This window comes from Marmota monax, unplaced genomic scaffold, assembly GCF_021218885.2.
Source record: "Marmota monax isolate L192 unplaced genomic scaffold, Marmota_monax_Labrador192_F-V1.1 WCK01_AAM20220418_F8-fsc00025, whole genome shotgun sequence".
NCBI lineage: Eukaryota > Metazoa > Chordata > Mammalia > Rodentia > Sciuridae > Marmota > Marmota monax.
Window position 1 is genome coordinate 10569218 of NW_026691950.1, and position 16559 is coordinate 10585776.

The 16559-nt window shown below is 45.2% G+C and overlaps 1 protein-coding gene across 2 annotated transcripts in view; it reads right to left on the minus strand.

Moving 5' to 3' along the window:
• Scfd2 (sec1 family domain containing 2) overlaps window positions 1-16559 on the minus strand; it is a 412892-nt gene that overhangs the window by 6921 nt on the left and 389412 nt on the right. The window contains exon 8 of one of the 2 annotated variants that reach the window (XM_046460615.2): window positions 5516-5635. The exons of the other annotated variant lie outside the window; for it this stretch is intronic. Within the exon in view, the coding sequence (XP_046316571.1) occupies window positions 5516-5635 (120 nt within the window). The remainder of the gene's footprint in view (window positions 1-5515; window positions 5636-16559) is intronic. 2 annotated transcript variants of the gene reach the window in all.

Here is a 16559-nt window from a genome sequence, read left to right on the forward strand (position 1 = left end):
ATATATAGGATAGGGAAGATATAGATTAGTAGCAATAGATACAGAGATTAAGTGATTTTAGTTGTTCATATTCTCAATATGAATCAATAGGTTGGCATGATCTGTGTGGTCCAGAAAATCTACTTCTCTCTTATGCTACAATAATATAATAAATTTCTAATATTTAGTATCTGACATTCAATGAACATGGATGAATATCCACTAAGTGGCAGACCCTCTTCGAGGTACTGGGAAACGATAGTTAAGAAAGGCAAAGTCCTGAGGCTGGAAGGGAAGAGGTGCATAATAGAAAAGAAGCCCCAAAGGGAGGAGGATGAGACCCTGTGGGGTCTTGTGAGCCATGGCCAGGATGGGAGGAGGTGGCCTAATGTCCTCTGCACTGATCAGTCCACACAAGGGGATGGTTTTTTTCAGTTCCAATTGTGTGTGTGTGTGTGTGTGTGTGTGTGTGTGTGTGTGTGAGAGAGAGAGAGAGAGAGAGAGAGAGAAAATGAGGCTGATGACAACAGCCAGGATCACCAGGGACCTCAGGTCTGTGTCACTGGGTGCAAGTGAGGTGGCTATAGGAACTGAAGAGGAGCCCTGGGCAAGGAGAGGCACCAGCTTGGTAGGTCTGCAGGACTGCCGGGAAGACGGAAGAGCCTCATTTGCTTTGAAGTTCTGTGTGGCCCCAGAGCTGAGTGAGTGAGGGCTCTCAGGAGGCTGACTGGGGCTGCGTCTAGCAGAGGTGGCCTCTCCTCAGGCCAGCCGTGCATGGTGTGTGGATCCTGCAGAACGCCCCCTTCAGTTTTTTTTTTTTTATATGTGTAATGAGAATTGTTTTTTTTTTTTATATGTGTAATGAGAATTGATTTTTTTTTTAATTTTTTTATTGTTGGCTGTTCAAAACATTACATAGTTCTTGATATATCATATTTCACAATTTGATTCAAGTGGGTTATGAGCTCCCATTTTTACCCCATATACAGATTGCAGAATCACATCAGTTACACATCCATTGATTTACATATTGCCATACTAGTGTCTGTTGTGTTCTGCTGCCTTTCCTATCCTCTACTATCCCCCCTCCCCTCCCCTCCCCTCCCCTCCCCTCTTCTCTCTCTGCTCCCTCTACTGACATTCGTTTGTCCCCCTTATATTATTTTTCCCTTTCCCCTCACTTCCTCTTGTATGTACTTTTGTATAACTCTGAGGGTCTCCTTCCATTTCCATGCAATTTCCCTTCTCTCTCCCTTTCCCTCCCACCTCTCATCCCTGTTTAATGTTAATCTTCTTCTCATGCTCTTCGACCCTACTCTGTTCTTAGTTACTCTCCTTATATCAAAGAAGACATTTGGCATTTGTTTTTTAGGGATTGGCTAGCTTCACTTAGCATAATCTGCTCTAATGCCATCCATTTCCCTGTAAATTCTATGATTTTGTCATTTTTTAATGCAGAGTAATACTCCATTGTGTATAAATGCCCCATTTTTTTTATCCATTCATCCATTGAAGGGCATCTAGGTTGGTTCCACAGTCTAGCTATTGTGAATTGTGCTGCTATGAATATCGATGTAGCAGTGTCCCTGTAGCATGCTCTTTTTAGGTCTTTAGGGAATAGACCGAGAAGGGGAATAGCTGGATCAAATGGTGGCTCCATTCCCAGCTTTCCAAGAAATCTCCATACTGCTTTCCAAATTGGCTGCACCAATTTGCAGTCCCACCAGCAATGTACAAGTGTACCCTTTTCCCCACATCCTCGCCAGCACTTGTTGTTGTTTGACTTCATAATGGCTGCCAATCTAACTGGAGTGAGATGGTATCTTAGGGTGGTTTTGATTTGCATTTCTCTGACTGCTAGAGATGGTGAGCATTTTTTCATGTACTTGTTGATTGATTGTATGTCCTCCTCTGAGAAGTGTCTGTTCAGGTCCTTGGCCCATTTGTTGATTGGGTTGTTTGTTCTCTTATTGTCTAATTTTTTGAGTTCTTTGTATACTCTGGATATTAGGGCTCTATCTGAAGTGTGAGGAGTAAAGATTTGTTCCCAGGATGTAGGCTCTCTATTTACCTCTCTTATTGTATCTTTTGCTGAGAAAAAACTTTTTAGTTTGAGTAAGTCCCATTTGTTGATTCTAGTTATTAACTTTTGTGCTATGGGTGTCCTATTGAGGAATTTGGAGCCCGACCCCACAAAAAAATAAAATACTTGGGAATCAACCTAACAAAAGAGGTGAAAGACTTATACAATGAAAACTACAGAACCCTAAAGACAGAAATAGAAGAAGATCTTAGAAGATGGAAAAATATACCCTGTTCATGGATAGGCAGAACTAACATCATCAAAATGGCGATATTACCAAAAGTTCTCTATAGGTTTAATGCAATGCCAATCAAAATCCCAACGGCATTTCTTGTAGAAATAGAGAAAGCAATCATGAAATTCATATGGAAAAACAAAAGACCCAGAATAGCAAAAACAATGCTAAGCAGGAAGTGTGAATCAGGCGGTATAGCGATACCAGACTTCAAACTATACTACAGAGCAATAGTAACAAAAACAGCATGGTACTGGTACCAAAACAGGCGGGTGGACCAATGGTACAGAATAGAGGACACAGAAACCAATCCACAAAACTACAACTACCTTATATTTGATAAAGGGGCTAAAAGCATGCAATGGAGGAAGGATAGCATCTTCAACAAATGGTGCTGGGAAAACTGGAAATCCATATGCAACAAAATGAAACTGAATCCCTTTCTCTCGCCATGCACAAAAGTTAATTCAAAATGGATCAAGGAGCTTGATATCAAATCAGAGACACGCCGTCTGATAGAAGAAAAAGTTGGTTACACATATTCTTGACAGAAGTCTGAGTCCCCACAGATAATTGAGCTGGTGCACATGTCATTGTGTAGATGGCTCAGCCACCAGGCCTGATTCCCAAGGTGCCTCTAAAAACAGGAAACTGAACTCTTAGCTTAGCCACCAGCCATGGCAGCTGTGAGTCTGTCAGGTGTAGGAGAGGAAAATGCCAACACGCGTGATCCCCCTGCTTTACCGAACTTGGAGAGGACACTGTGATAAATGACCCACTTCCCTTAATGCCTTGGGAATCTTCCCAGGGCCTGTTAGCTCTTTGGGGAGCTTTGGGCACAAAGGACAAGTGGCAAACCATTGAGGCTGCTCCTTACGCCCAAAATTCTCTAAGAAGCTCTCTGGGCAGAAGACTGGGCACAGGATCAGATTGTGGCAAAGCCCTTGGAGGTTGGGGCTGTGTTGTCAAACTCAGGTCACAGGGCTTTGAAGACGCCTGCATTTATCCTTTTACAGCGAGGACTGCCATGTCTGCAGGCTGTTACAATGCATCCTTGTTTTGAAGAGCTAAGAATTGGGTTTACCGAGTTAGGGACAGTGAGAAGGGTACTTTCTAATTTTTTTTAATGTGTTTTTCAAAAAAGGCAACTGCTTATTAAATAGATCTTTAACATTGCTGACAGAGAAGGTCCTAAATGCAGCAGAATTTACCAATTTATCAGAAGTTTCACCAGCTATGACCGTAATAGGGTATAGTAATGACAGCAGGAATGGTCACAGCTAATGCCTGGTCACTCCTCTATTCAAGTACCTGTTGTAGCTCCCAAGTACCCAGTTCCAAGCTTCTCTAGTTGATTTTCTGGACACCAATAGAGACCAGGCTTGCTTGACTTCACCAGGTGGCCCAATCACTTACCACAGACTAGTCAAAGGCAGAGGCAGGACTAGAACCCAGGCCTATCAAATCAAAACTGCTTCGTCAAACCAGTTCTCATGGAGTCAATAAATACACCAAACTACTGAGTTCCTGCTACATGCTCAGGCCTAGAGAGCCCCAGTTTGTCCTCAGGGAATTCCTGAGGTTGAGGACACCAGGCCAGCAAAGAGAAAGCAGGTATGAGCAGGGCTTCACTGCACAGTATGGATTTGGGATGCCAGGAGAGACGCAGGAAGGGCCTGGCTCAACAGCAGGACATCACAGAAGGGAAAACAGGGGCTCCCATCGCTGGCTGTGTGGACCCTGATGGCAGTGGGTTGATGCAGCACACAAAGATGACAGTAGGTCTCAGGCAGCCATCCCTGGGCTGGAATCCCACGGCCCCATCCAGCTGGTTTCTGTGCAGCTTGGCGGACAGTCCCCAGCACCAGCTGGCATCCTGCCTGAAGCACTGCACCTCTGTTTGGTGTTCTGCAAGCTACAAAGCACCGCCCAGCTGTGTGTAGAGGTGGCTTGAGGCTATGACCTCCAAATGTCAGGAAGATAACACCCTGGAACCAAGTCCCAATCAGGGGTGGGAGTCAAGGGGAGATATCCAGGTGATGCTGAGGCATGTCATACACCATCCCTCAGGGCCCCCAGCAGGACTGGACCTCAGTTGTACACAGTATAACCAGCCCAGTGGTGCACCTTGTTCTGGATTTCGTCCTCTCACTGATCTCTGTTTCTCATCCCTCACTGTTGTTTCTTGGGATCATCTCCTAAGTAAACCAGCAGCTCTCGTGGCCCTGTCCCAGGGAAAGACACAGGGTGAGGGTTTAAATCTTACCAAGGTACTGACTCTGGGTCCCCAGTCAGATTCGAGCCTGCAGAGGCTGAGGCACTCCTTTTCTGGAAGGCTCTTCACTGGTCCATGAGCCTCAAACCCTCCTCCAAAGCAGGGTGGTGACTACTCGGAAAGGGTGGGTAATCACTGTAGCCACCAGTGCTGCCAGCCACCAGTCAGGCACCGTGTCAGAGGCACATTCTCAAACCGGATCTGATTTACAGCCAACCCACCCAGTTTCCTAAGTGAGAAAACAGGACCTTTCTCCCACAGAGTCCTAGGATAGTCAAAGGCAGAGGCAGGACTAGAATCCAGGCCTATAGAACCAAAAGTTCTGTGTTCTGAACCTAGGTCTGCAGGGCAGGCTTCCTGTTTGGGAAATGGGATGGGACCTCACAGGAGAAAGCTACACACTAGTTATTGTCTCGGCGATATCTGTCCCCTAATGGGCACAGTTGGGAGGAGGTCTCTGAGTTGTCCCTCAACTATAGAGAGCCTAGAAAGCAGGGTAAACTCTTGAGTGACTAAGCACAGGTTGAATAATCAATGCACTAAGGAGTGATGATAGCGACACCTGTGCCTTGGAACCCAGACGTAGGAAAGGACGGGGTGAGGAGAGCTCTCCTCCCTCTGCTCACTTCACCCACCCACCGTCACCCACCTGAGAGCAATTTACTTTGCAAGCAACACAGATTCAATTTAGGGTTAATTTGCTTGATGTGGGAATTAACCTGTCATAATGGACTCTATCTGTGGGGAACGAAGGCCATTCAGAGGGTGCTAGGTTGGATCTGGACAGGAGGCTGGCGGATTCTGGGGCAGGCAGGGGACTGTGCTGGGGGCAGCAGCAGGTGGGAGAGAGAGAAAGTCAGGACAGAGAGGGACACCGGGACACCTGCTGGCCCCTCCCGCTCCTGCCTCTGGACTCTTGTTCTCATCACCCATGACTTCGTACCTGGGCTCCTGGCTTCAGGGAAGCCACAAGGTCTTTGACCATTTTGGCTTCAGAGACTGTGATGCCACCCACCACGAAGAGGATCAGGAGCGGGTGGTCGCTGGGATGAGGCCGGCTCACCTGCAAAACAGAAGACCACCAGCGTCAGAGGTGGGCCCAGGGCCGCCACCTCATCATGCACTGGGACTTTGAGAGACTGTGATTTATCAGCCATTAGGTGTGTCAGTGCTTAGTGACTGAATTGACCAGGAAAATAACATGGTCCCTTATCACACCCATTTAAAGACTTTACCAAAAGAAAGGTCTCAGGAGCTGGTGGCTACCAGACAAAAGTGAAGGCGGAGGACAGCACGTTATACACCTCAGAATTGTTCAGGTCCCAGCGCAAACTTGCTTCCCTTCGTTGTTGCAGTGGTTACTTCCTTCAGAGCAGGTCCCACAGCCTATGGCCACCATATTCTCTTATTTGTTTCCTATCTGCTGTCTCCTGTACTAGAACAGAAACCCACCAGGGTAGGCACCTTATCTACCTGCTCTCTGCAACTCCCAGGATACCTAGTGTTTGGCCCAGAACAGGTGCTCTGCAAATGTGGGTGGAACTAATGAGCAGTTAGAACTCGCAGCAGGCGGGGGCAGGGGAGGTGTACAAAGATGGAGGAGACTGGGCCACCCTGGGGAGAGCAGACTCTAGCACAGACCTCGACTTCTTCAAACAGTCTTAGTGGAGAACCCCCACTGCCTGGAACCTACAACAGATGCTGTAGAGAATTCTTCATGATTACAAATGATTTCACCAATGAGACCAAGTATTATTTTATCCCTAAAATCAAAATGACTCTTTATAACCACTCAGGAAATGCAAAATAACCCGTGAACAGACTTAGCAAAATGATACCAGCCGGACAATAGGGTTTCTAAGAATTATGTTTTGAGTTATTTTTGGAGGCCGGAGTTGAATTGGTGAGGAGTGGGTAGGAGGGAGGGTGGAGCCAGGGTCTGGAGATAAGTGGTCGCCAGCTGGAAGGAGCAGCTCAGGGCCTGGCCAGGATGCACACCTGGAGGCACGACAGAGGGGCTCCTGTGTTCACTCACTCTGCTCACAGATGCACAAGCCTCTGCAGGCCTTGGAGTGACCCAGGAGCAGCAGGGTGGGCAGTGGGGCACCAGGAAGTCTTTCTGTCCCTGTCCCAGCTCCTTTCTCAGCTGGGTTCTGCTGTCCCTTGCCTAAAGATACCCATTTCTCAGTCTCTTATTTTAAAAACTCTTAAAGGGATAACACATTAAATATTCCAAGTTTTATAACTTATTGAATTCTGCAGAGAAACTCACAGTAGGAAGGAAGAAAGGAAGTTGAAAAAAGGAAGGGAGGGAGGGAGGAAAGAAAGGGTGGAAGACATTCTAAAGGTCTGCAAAATTAGTAATGGCGAATATTGGAAAAAGTTACAAAGCCCTTTCACCTTTAGAATAAGATTGTCGCCAGGCATGGTGACACACGCTGTAATCCCAGAAGCTCGGGAGGCTGGGGCAGGAGGTTCAAAGCCAACCTCAGCAAGAGCAAGACACTAAGCAACTCAGTGAGTCCCTGTCTCTATGTACAATACAAAAAAAGGGCTGGGGATGTGGCTCAGTGGTCAAGTGCCCCTGAGTTCAGTCCCCAGTACGCCCCTCACCCCAAAAGAGAAAAAGATTGTCAACTCCTCACCCACCTCTAGCATCCTGCTCTGTCTCTCTCCTTCCCTTTGACCTCTTTTCCATTTGTTGACTTCTTTCTTCCAACCCACCATCCATAACACCCTCTGAGACCCTGCTATTGTCACACTATCCCCTGGAATCGTTCACACTGAAGTCACTAATGGCCATTATATTGTAGGAGTCAAAGGATACTTCTTTGACTTTATTTAACAGGACATTTCTGTGGCATTTGTCACAATTAATGACACCCTTTCTGGTTACCATGATGATACTCTCTTGGTCTTTCCTCTTTCTTCCTTTCCTTCCCCTCCCTCCTTTTTCTTTCTTTCTTTCTCTCTCTCCCCCTCCCTCCCTCCTTCTATCCTCCCTCCTGTTTCTCTTTCTTTCTTCTCTTTTTCGTTGGAGAGGGCACCCAGGCCCTCATGCACACTAGGCAATTGCTCTACCACTGAGCAACACCCCCAGCCCCGGTTTCTGTTTCTTCTCAGATAAATGGCCCTGCTTAGGGCTCCATGCTTGGTCTCTTACTCTTCTCCCTCAACACACCATCCCAAGGGACCTCATCTTCTCATCTGCCTTTGACAATTTTTTAAATACTTCCCAAGTTTGTCTTCAGCTCAAACATCTCTACGATCCTTGGACATTGCCACCTGGATGCCTCCATGGATTCTAAACTCAACTGGCTTCAAATTTGATGTGCAACCTTCTTTTGATTCTACCCTTCGCTGGAAACTCGAACCACATGCCATCTTCACAGTCACTTGAGCCAGATGTAGGAGAGCCACCTCAGACTTTGCTGCCTCTTTTGTCTCTCAGGTTGAGTCCTGCCCTTTCTGCCCCTCATGGTCATCAGTATCTTCTGGACTCCCACATCCCCAACTTCTTCACTAGGTTACTGCTACAGCTTTCTGCTTCATCTCTCAGTCCCTGGTCTGGATATTCTGCATCCATTCCCTTCATTTCTACCTAGTAATCTTTATTTTCTTTTTTTTGTGGTGCTGGGGATTGAACCAAGGGCCTTGTGCATGTGAGGCAGGCACTCTAGTAACTGAGCTACATCCCCAGCCTATAGTAATCTTTCTAATATACCAATATTTAGAATTGATTATAGTGAGCACAATGCTACTTGTGTGCATTTTCTTTTTTTAATTCTGAAAATATCTTTAGAAGGCAAGTGCAACTATTAATGTATTTACAGATGAAAAGATTGAAGTAATGAAATTATAGAGCTAGGGGCTACAGTCCTACCTACTGCTCAGCTCTGTTATATGTGCAGATTCTCTGCATAGAGTTTCATGGCCACGAAGATGAAGTTCAAACTCCTCTATATACTTCAGTATATAAGGCTCATATTGCATAGCTTTGGGTTAAGTCTTCATTTCCTCTCCACATTTTTTTTTCTGGAGTCATTCACAATGACTTGTGCATGCCTCAATGCTTGGTTATTTGCATTTTTTGGGAAATTCTGTTGAATATGTGACATTTTATTGAATATAGGCCCCAGAAAGTGCATTCATCACAAGTGTACAATTTCATTTATTTTCACAAAGTAAATAAACCTGCATGCCCAACACCCAGATCAAGAAGTAAAAACTTGTACTTCAAGCCCCCTCCTGTCACCTCTTCTAGGATAACCACCACCCTGACTTCTACTGCTCTACATGGTACTTTGCTTCTTTTGCTTAACTATAAGCCTGGGAGGTTCTCTTCTCTTCTCTTCTCTTCTCTCTTAAAAGCACGCCCTCCTCTGAGAAGTTCTCCCCAGATATCTTTCAACCTCTGCACATGATTCCAGCCTGATAGCCCCCTCTGTCTTTGCCTTGGAAAACCAAACTGCTACCCTGATATACCATCTCCTCCAGACTCTGAGTTCCTGACAGGAAGGGACTGCATACATTTGCCTTGAAATTATGGGGCTGAGCATAGTACCTAGTACACAGGAAATGGTCAGAAATTGTTACATAAATAAAACAGAGGAATGAACAAGTGAATGGGTTGCACAGGTTAATGGAGATGCCCTTCTTATCTTAGAGAGCTTCTAGAAAGTGCTTTGCTCATGGTTTGTCTGGCTGAATAACTGACCCTGGGATTTCTCCCAGCCCCACAAACAACTGTCGTTTCTCAATCCTAGAACAGAAACACAATTGACTCCAGAGCTTCAGCATGGTACAATATGTTCCCTGTGACATATGCTTTCCATAAGAGAGTCTGGAATCTGTAGTACATGGCAAGAATCTTGGAAAGATGTATTGAAAGATGAAAAGGGGAAAAAGAAACGAACAGCAACAACAAAGAGCAATTCCCTGGAGGAGTGGAGGGAATGCTGGTTTTGTACAAATAAATGGGTCTAATTAATGCATGTTGCTGTTTGCTGTTTGGGTTTTAGTTTAGATTTATGTTTTGATACCAGACTTTCCCTTCAGACCATGTCAGGTCAGCAGGCTGTTGGGAACTGGAGCCTCTTCCACCCAAATAACGCAATCTTTATTAGCAGCCATACATGGCTGGGTCCCATTTGTAAGTTAATTCATGGTGAGACACTTTGAAGATGAAAGATTTGAGCATCATTTCTGCCATCACACATGCACAGATTAATAAAGCAAGTCAGTGTCTCTGCTCTTTCATTTTCAAAACCTTTGCCAGCTGTGACTTTAAGACAGCAGTTCTGGTCACAGAAGATGGTTTCCCTCCATATTGCGTTGCTGCCTTTCCAGCAGAGGCTGTGGGTCCTCTTTGCAGGTGTGGACCCTAAGGGAGCCCTTTGATGTCTAAGTGGCTTCCAGGATGGGGTTGTCAAAAGGCTTTCTGTTGCTTCTGGTTTCTGGGTGCTTTCTAAGAGCCCTGGGAATCCTGTGGTCACTTCCCTCACATGGTGTTCCTTTATTCAATTTCTCTCCCTCTGTGGCTCACTTGTCCCTAGAACAAGGAAGGTCAGGTCCCCGATTCTCCATCAGTGGGCAGTGCCTTGTAGAGGCAGAAACCGGAGCATGGGCCTTAAAGAGTACTAAACTCTGGAAAGACCCAGGCTGACTTTGAAGATGGCCCAACAAGGGCTTTTCTTCCACGGGAGTTGGTAACATTGCCACCACTGTCACCAGATATTTAATGTCTAATGCTGTGCTTCTTATTCAGTTTTTTTGTCCATTCAACAAATATTTATTGAGGGTCAGATGCTGCTTGAAGCATCTGGGATTCAGCAATGCACCAAACAGAGAAGAATTGGGGTGTTAGTTAGTTTTAGTGGTAGAACTTAGTTTTAGTGGTAGGGTGGAGGGTGGAGGGTGGGGTAAAAATAAATAAGTAAGCTGGTAAGTGCAGAAGGTGGTAAGTGCTATGGAGGAAAACTGGGGAGAGGGGAGCCATTACTCTAGGCAATACTTAGAATCTATGAAGTAGGAAGAAGCCCCATTTTATAGAGACACTGAAGCTTAAAGGGTAAGATAATTCAAAGTCACCAAACTAATATGCTGTAGGATTGAGACTAAAATTCAAGACTATCTCCCTGAAGAGATATAAATGTCCTCCTTTGCAATCCACACACTGCCATTGATAAACCAATTCTTCAAACTGAAAGTTCTTTAGAAACATCATTCAATTACCAGATTCCTGTGGACTTGCCCATTCAGTCACATTGCAAAAGGCTGCCATGCCACTACGCCACTCTGCTGTTGAGCTTGACCTCCCTGCTGCATTTGCTGCAGTAGATGGCTTCCTCCTTCGTGAAACTTCTCCCATGCTCCCTCCTCCCTGAGCCCTCCTAAGATGCTGTTCTCTTGCTCCACTTGCTCCATTACATATTGTGCTCCCATCTGGTCTGGTCTCCTATATTAGTCAGGTTTTTCTTGTCATTGTGATCAACATACCTGATAAGAACAACTTAGAATTGGAAAAGTTTATTTGGTTCACAGTTTCAGAGGTTCAGTTCATGTTCAGCCCACTTCATTGTTCTGGGTCCAAGGAGCATTGTGACAGAAAGGCATAGTGAAGGAAAGCTGTTGAACTCACGGTAGCCAGAAATCAAAGGAGGGTGGGGTGCACCGAGAACATACCCCCAGTGACCTATTTCCTCCAACTATGCCCCATCTGCCTACAGTTTCTACCTAATAATCTATTCAAATCACAAATTCATCAAATGAAAATCATCATCTAATTAGGTCACAGCTGCCATAATCTAATCATTAACCTCCTGCATTAGCACAGGAGCTTTTGGGGGACACCTCATATCCAAATCATAATACCTCCAGTTCCTGCTCTTTTCCCCACATCCCCCCTAGGCACCCCTCCCCCCTCACAGGTCAACACCTCACACATTCCAAGGGCTCCAGCTTGCTACTGTTGGACCAGGTTCTGCCAAGCCTAAGGGCTGTCTCCCAAGCCCCTAAGCTGTTCACGCCAAAATAGAAGTTACCTTCTCCATTTCCTGCTTCCCAATAAGAGATAATGTCAACCACATCCATCTAGTCACTCCAGACCAAGCAAATGGCCCTAGGCAACTTCCTCTCACTGCCACATTCAATCAATGCCCCCTCATTCCCTGAACCCTGAGCTTAGATTCTCACCTTCTCCCTTTCCCTCCCTGCCTGATGCCAGGTGGGCCCTTGTTTTCCCTTCTCTTAATGCCACCGGGACTATCTTCATGAAATGTAAACTTGTTGTGTATTCTTAAAAAAACTTTCAATGCCACTTCATTGTTTGGGTCACATTCCAAACCTCCAGCCCTTGTTAATCTAGCTTCTGCTTACCTCTGTCTTAATATTCTTCTACTGCCTGCATGCCACCTTAGCTCCTCACTTGGAACTAAAGCAATTCCCCCCATACCACAACAGTTCATTACTTTGTTCCTGATTCCTATTAGTCTGACAAAATTCAGTGTCTCTGGGAAACTTCCTCTGATCCTGGTTGAGCTACTCCTCTGTGCTCTCATATCACCTTTCCTGCACCACTCTTCTGTCTTGCAATCCTCAGTTTTCTTGGGAATCTCCCCAACAAGCTATAAGAAACATGACCTAGCTGTGCTGTGGTGTCTAATTCACTCTGATCTAGTTCATCTTATGTCTGCCTTCCACACAGCAGAAGATCTCAAGAATTATTCACTTCCAGACAAAGCAAAGCAGCAAGTTCTTGTTTTTTTTGCTTAACGGGTTGTACCAAATGTCCATTTCACTAGAACTTATGGAACACATTTAGCTAGTGTTAGACATCAATCAAACCCCACCTCATAAAAAGGAACTCCAGAACTTGTACTCATTTAATCAACAACTTGAATGCTGAGATGGTTTCCTCTTGTCAGAAACGCTGTTAAGTATGATAGACCTAAGCCAACAGTTTCTCTCTGACTCTTGTTTCTCTTGTGTGACTAAGAAGGAGCTGGACTAGATGATATCCAAGGTATATCTACCTCTCAAGTTCAAGGATCTAACATCAAAATTCACTTGAAGCCCAGTATTTCACTCTTCATTCCAAAATGGGTATTCATTCCAAAATTGGGTATTTCACTGCTGACACCTGCGGTAGATTCCTCTGTAGGTCTCTCTCCAGTCCACAAGCCAGTAGTCCCCCATGCACATGTTTGGAGCCATGTAGTTACAATGTGATCCTGCTGCCCAGCTACAGTTGATTGGTCATGGAATGGAGTCCAGAACTAGGCTAGGCCAACTACAGACCTTTTCCTCTGAATCAAAATTTGAACTAAGACAGATGAGGCTCCAAGCTAGGCTCTCAAAAAGAACCAAGCCATGGACTGGCTACTCAGCCATTCATTCAGCTAGAACTACTGAGCACCTAACAGAGGCTGGGCACTAGCCAGCTCCATACCTCCCTCATGGCTTTTCAGTTCTTAGTCCTAGTCCTTCCTGAGGTCCACTGCATTGCTGTGCTTGAATTCTCTGGGACACCCCTTGGTCCTCATAATTGCCCTTTCTTGGATTAAGTTGTCACAATGTGTTGACATATTAATTGCAAATGAAAAAGTTTCAAATGTTATCTTCTCACTGTGCCCAGTTTTTCAGGGCCTGCTGAGCAGTCGTTCATTTCTCCTTGTGGGTCTTTTTCTGTCACCACCTTGGGCGATGGGGCTTTTGTATCAACTCAAAGACAAAGCTCAGAGGTAAGCCTTGGTAGCTTTCATGAGCTTTTTCACAAATCTCTTATTTTTTCCAATTAAACATGGCCACATAACAACAAAGAACACTACTTAAAAAGCACACAGGATAGGAGGTGAAAGGGCCTCATGCAATAGATAAAACCCACCCTCCTCCTCATGCCGATTCCAGCAGAGAACACATCTTGACAAATCATGTCCTCTAGTCAAAACAAGCCGAGGTCCAAACACATGGAGTAGATATAAAATACATTGTTTTCAGGAGACTGAACTCCAACCCACAAATTCCAGAAACGCACTTTAAAATTGCTGCTTATTAGACATGCCAGTTTTAAATTAAATTAATGTGGGGGTGAGGAATGTTTTGATTTATTTATTAGATTGCTATCAAGCTTTCCTCTAAGGAGCTCAAGGTGCTCTGTGCAGAAGAACTACAGAGAGGGAGCTGGGCTGTTTCAGGAATGTCAGGGTTGGCCCTTCACAGTTCTTCTGAGTCCCACAGGAACCCAGTGGGCTTCCTGGTTGCCCTTGGAAGCTGGCAGTCAAATGGGTGAGCCACAAGTGCATCAGGCCAAATTGGAACAGTTTCTTAGAGGTACAGAAGAGTGACCTGGTGGACATGCTAGCTCTTCTACCCAGCTGGTCTGGTTTACCTTACAGGATTCCATAGAAATTGAGGAAAGTTCTGTACCTCCATTTCTTCGCAGGAAGTTGATTTTGTACTTTTTCCCCCCCTCCTTTTCCTTTAGATTATATTAAAAAACATCCTGGATAAATAGCAAGTTAGCCTTCATCATGAAAGCCTTTCTGGGCTCACTTATTTTGAGGCCAGGTCGGTAGTATGTATGATTTTCATGTCTTCTAGATTGGAGGGAAAACTCCTAGCTTCAGCCCAACACTGCCCTTACCCAGCCGGAGAGTCAAGCATGTATTTAGCGGAGTGCAGACTGCATTTCTCAAGAGTGATCCTGACAATGTTTTCTGTTCCTCATGCTCTTGGTCCTTTTTCAGTCTCTTCTTAAACCTGGGTGTGCATTGGTGTCTGTCTCTCTACTATGGAAGTGATGCTGCGTGACTTTGAAGACTGCATCGTAAAACACAATACAGCTTCCACCTGGCTGTTCCTCTTTGGATGCTTGCCCCTAAAACACAGCTGCCGTGTGTGAGAAAGTTCATTCAAGAGGTCTATGTGGAGAGGGACTGGGGCCCCAGCCCATGTGCATGGTCAAGCTACCAGGAGCTGCTCAGCATAACTTAGTGTCCATGAGAATGAGCCACTCTCCCTGGGGGGTGCACCCTGAGCTCTGCCTAGACTGCAGAGTCATGAACATAATGGGGGGTTCGTATTATTAGTCAATGTTTTGGGATAACTTCTTAAGAGACAACAAATAATCAGAACAAGTGGGATGAAAGACTTCTCTTGACACTCTGATTTACACAAGAAGGCTTTGCAAAGAGAGGTTCAATGAATCGTAATATGATATAAATGAAGTTCTGTCACTAGTGAGGGTGGAATCCAGCTACCTTGACTTCCCTGCTCATGTGGAATTTGTTTGATGCACAGAATCTTAGACACCCAGGCATTTTCATAAAATGCTGCCTATAAAAATGTATATAAATAGACTGGTTTTGGGAGCCACTTCCAAGTGCCTGGAATGGAGGCCTTCATTTGCCTAGGGAGCTGAGTCTGGCCCAAGAGCAGCAGCAAATCTGGTGGACAGCTCCTGCCCTCTCCCAGCGCACAGCAACTATGCTACTGAAGCCTTCTGGGGAGTCAGGGTTCTAAGCCATCTTGGGCTGGGCCTCTGTGTTCTGCATGGCCAGGGTCTACCGCTGTGGGCCTCTAGGCCTTGAACCCTCCTGTGTGGTACCTGTACAGTATTTCGTGGGCTCATCACAATTTGCCATAGGAGGAATAGTGTCCCCCAAGACTGAGGAGCTTGACAAGCTGGACCATAGTGAAGAAAGAAATGAGTCTGGAAAACCACATCACAGCCTTATGAGGGTGACTTCTGACAGACGCAATAAAGGAGGGCACTAAATCACATGTCTTTCTGTCAAGAGCAAATTGCTAGTAAAATCTGCAATGTCTGTGTCTTCTTTGGGGATGGGGTGTCAATTCTATTCTATTCTAGGCATTGAACTCAGGAGTGCTTTGCCACGGAGATACATCCCTGTTCTTTTTAATTTTTTTTTATTTTTTATTTTGAGACAGGGCATGCTAAGTTGCCCAAGCTGGCCTCAAACTTGTGAACTTTCTGCCTCATTCTCCCAAGTCACTGGGATCATAGGCATGCACTTACTGTGCCCAGCTCTTCTCTTTTATTGAATCACTTATGCACCCAACAGTTTGGCTGTGTATGCCAAATGCCTGAGTACCAGCTGTGTTCAGGGATACAAAGATGCTCTAGGTGGCTACTTTCTCAAGAGTCACAATTCTAGAAAAGATCAGCAAACGCTTACATAGCACTTACTACAGGCTGTGTACTGTTCTGAGTTCTGTGTATGTAGTCACTCATTTAATTCTCATAACTGCCCTATAAAGTTGGTGCTATTACCATCCCCATTTTATAATTAGGAAAGTCAAGAAAAAAGAGGCTAAATGATGTGCCCAAGGTCACATAGTTGGTGGGGCCCAAGTTCTAAGGCATGGGTGTGACTTCAGATGTGTCACATGACTCTATTGTAAACAGAAGGCAGAAGGAAGTTAGTACAGAATGTATGAGATTGGTGGGAAAGGAATGTGCAAAACAGATAGCCATCTATTATTTACAGAAACTAAAAAAAAAAGGAGGCTAATAGAAAAGAGATTTCTCAATTTTTCAGATCTCCCCTGGTATCACTCATCTTCTATCTGACCACTCTTAGGATCTTTCTCTCTCAATTCACTTAATTTCCCTAGCAAATAAGCCCTTTTGCTTTTGTCCTTTTCTCCAAGGAGACAAAGAAGTTGGAAGAAACAGGTTTCTATGCTGTTTGTGTGGAAAGGGGATGAGACTATCATTTGTTTTTGACAGAGGTGGAGGTGGCCTTGCCTCTGCTGTGCACGTGGTGGGAGGGTGATGAGCTCTGCTTTGGGGATTATGTAATGATGACCCAGTGGTCAGCTTCACCTTGCCTAGTAGCCACTAGAAAGGAGGACAGGGACTCCACTGAGGGTCACTGGAGTTGATTGATAAGGCTGCTACCTTCTATACATAGCTTGTGAAATTACCGAAATGAAGCTTGGATTCAGAGCTATATAGTACGCCC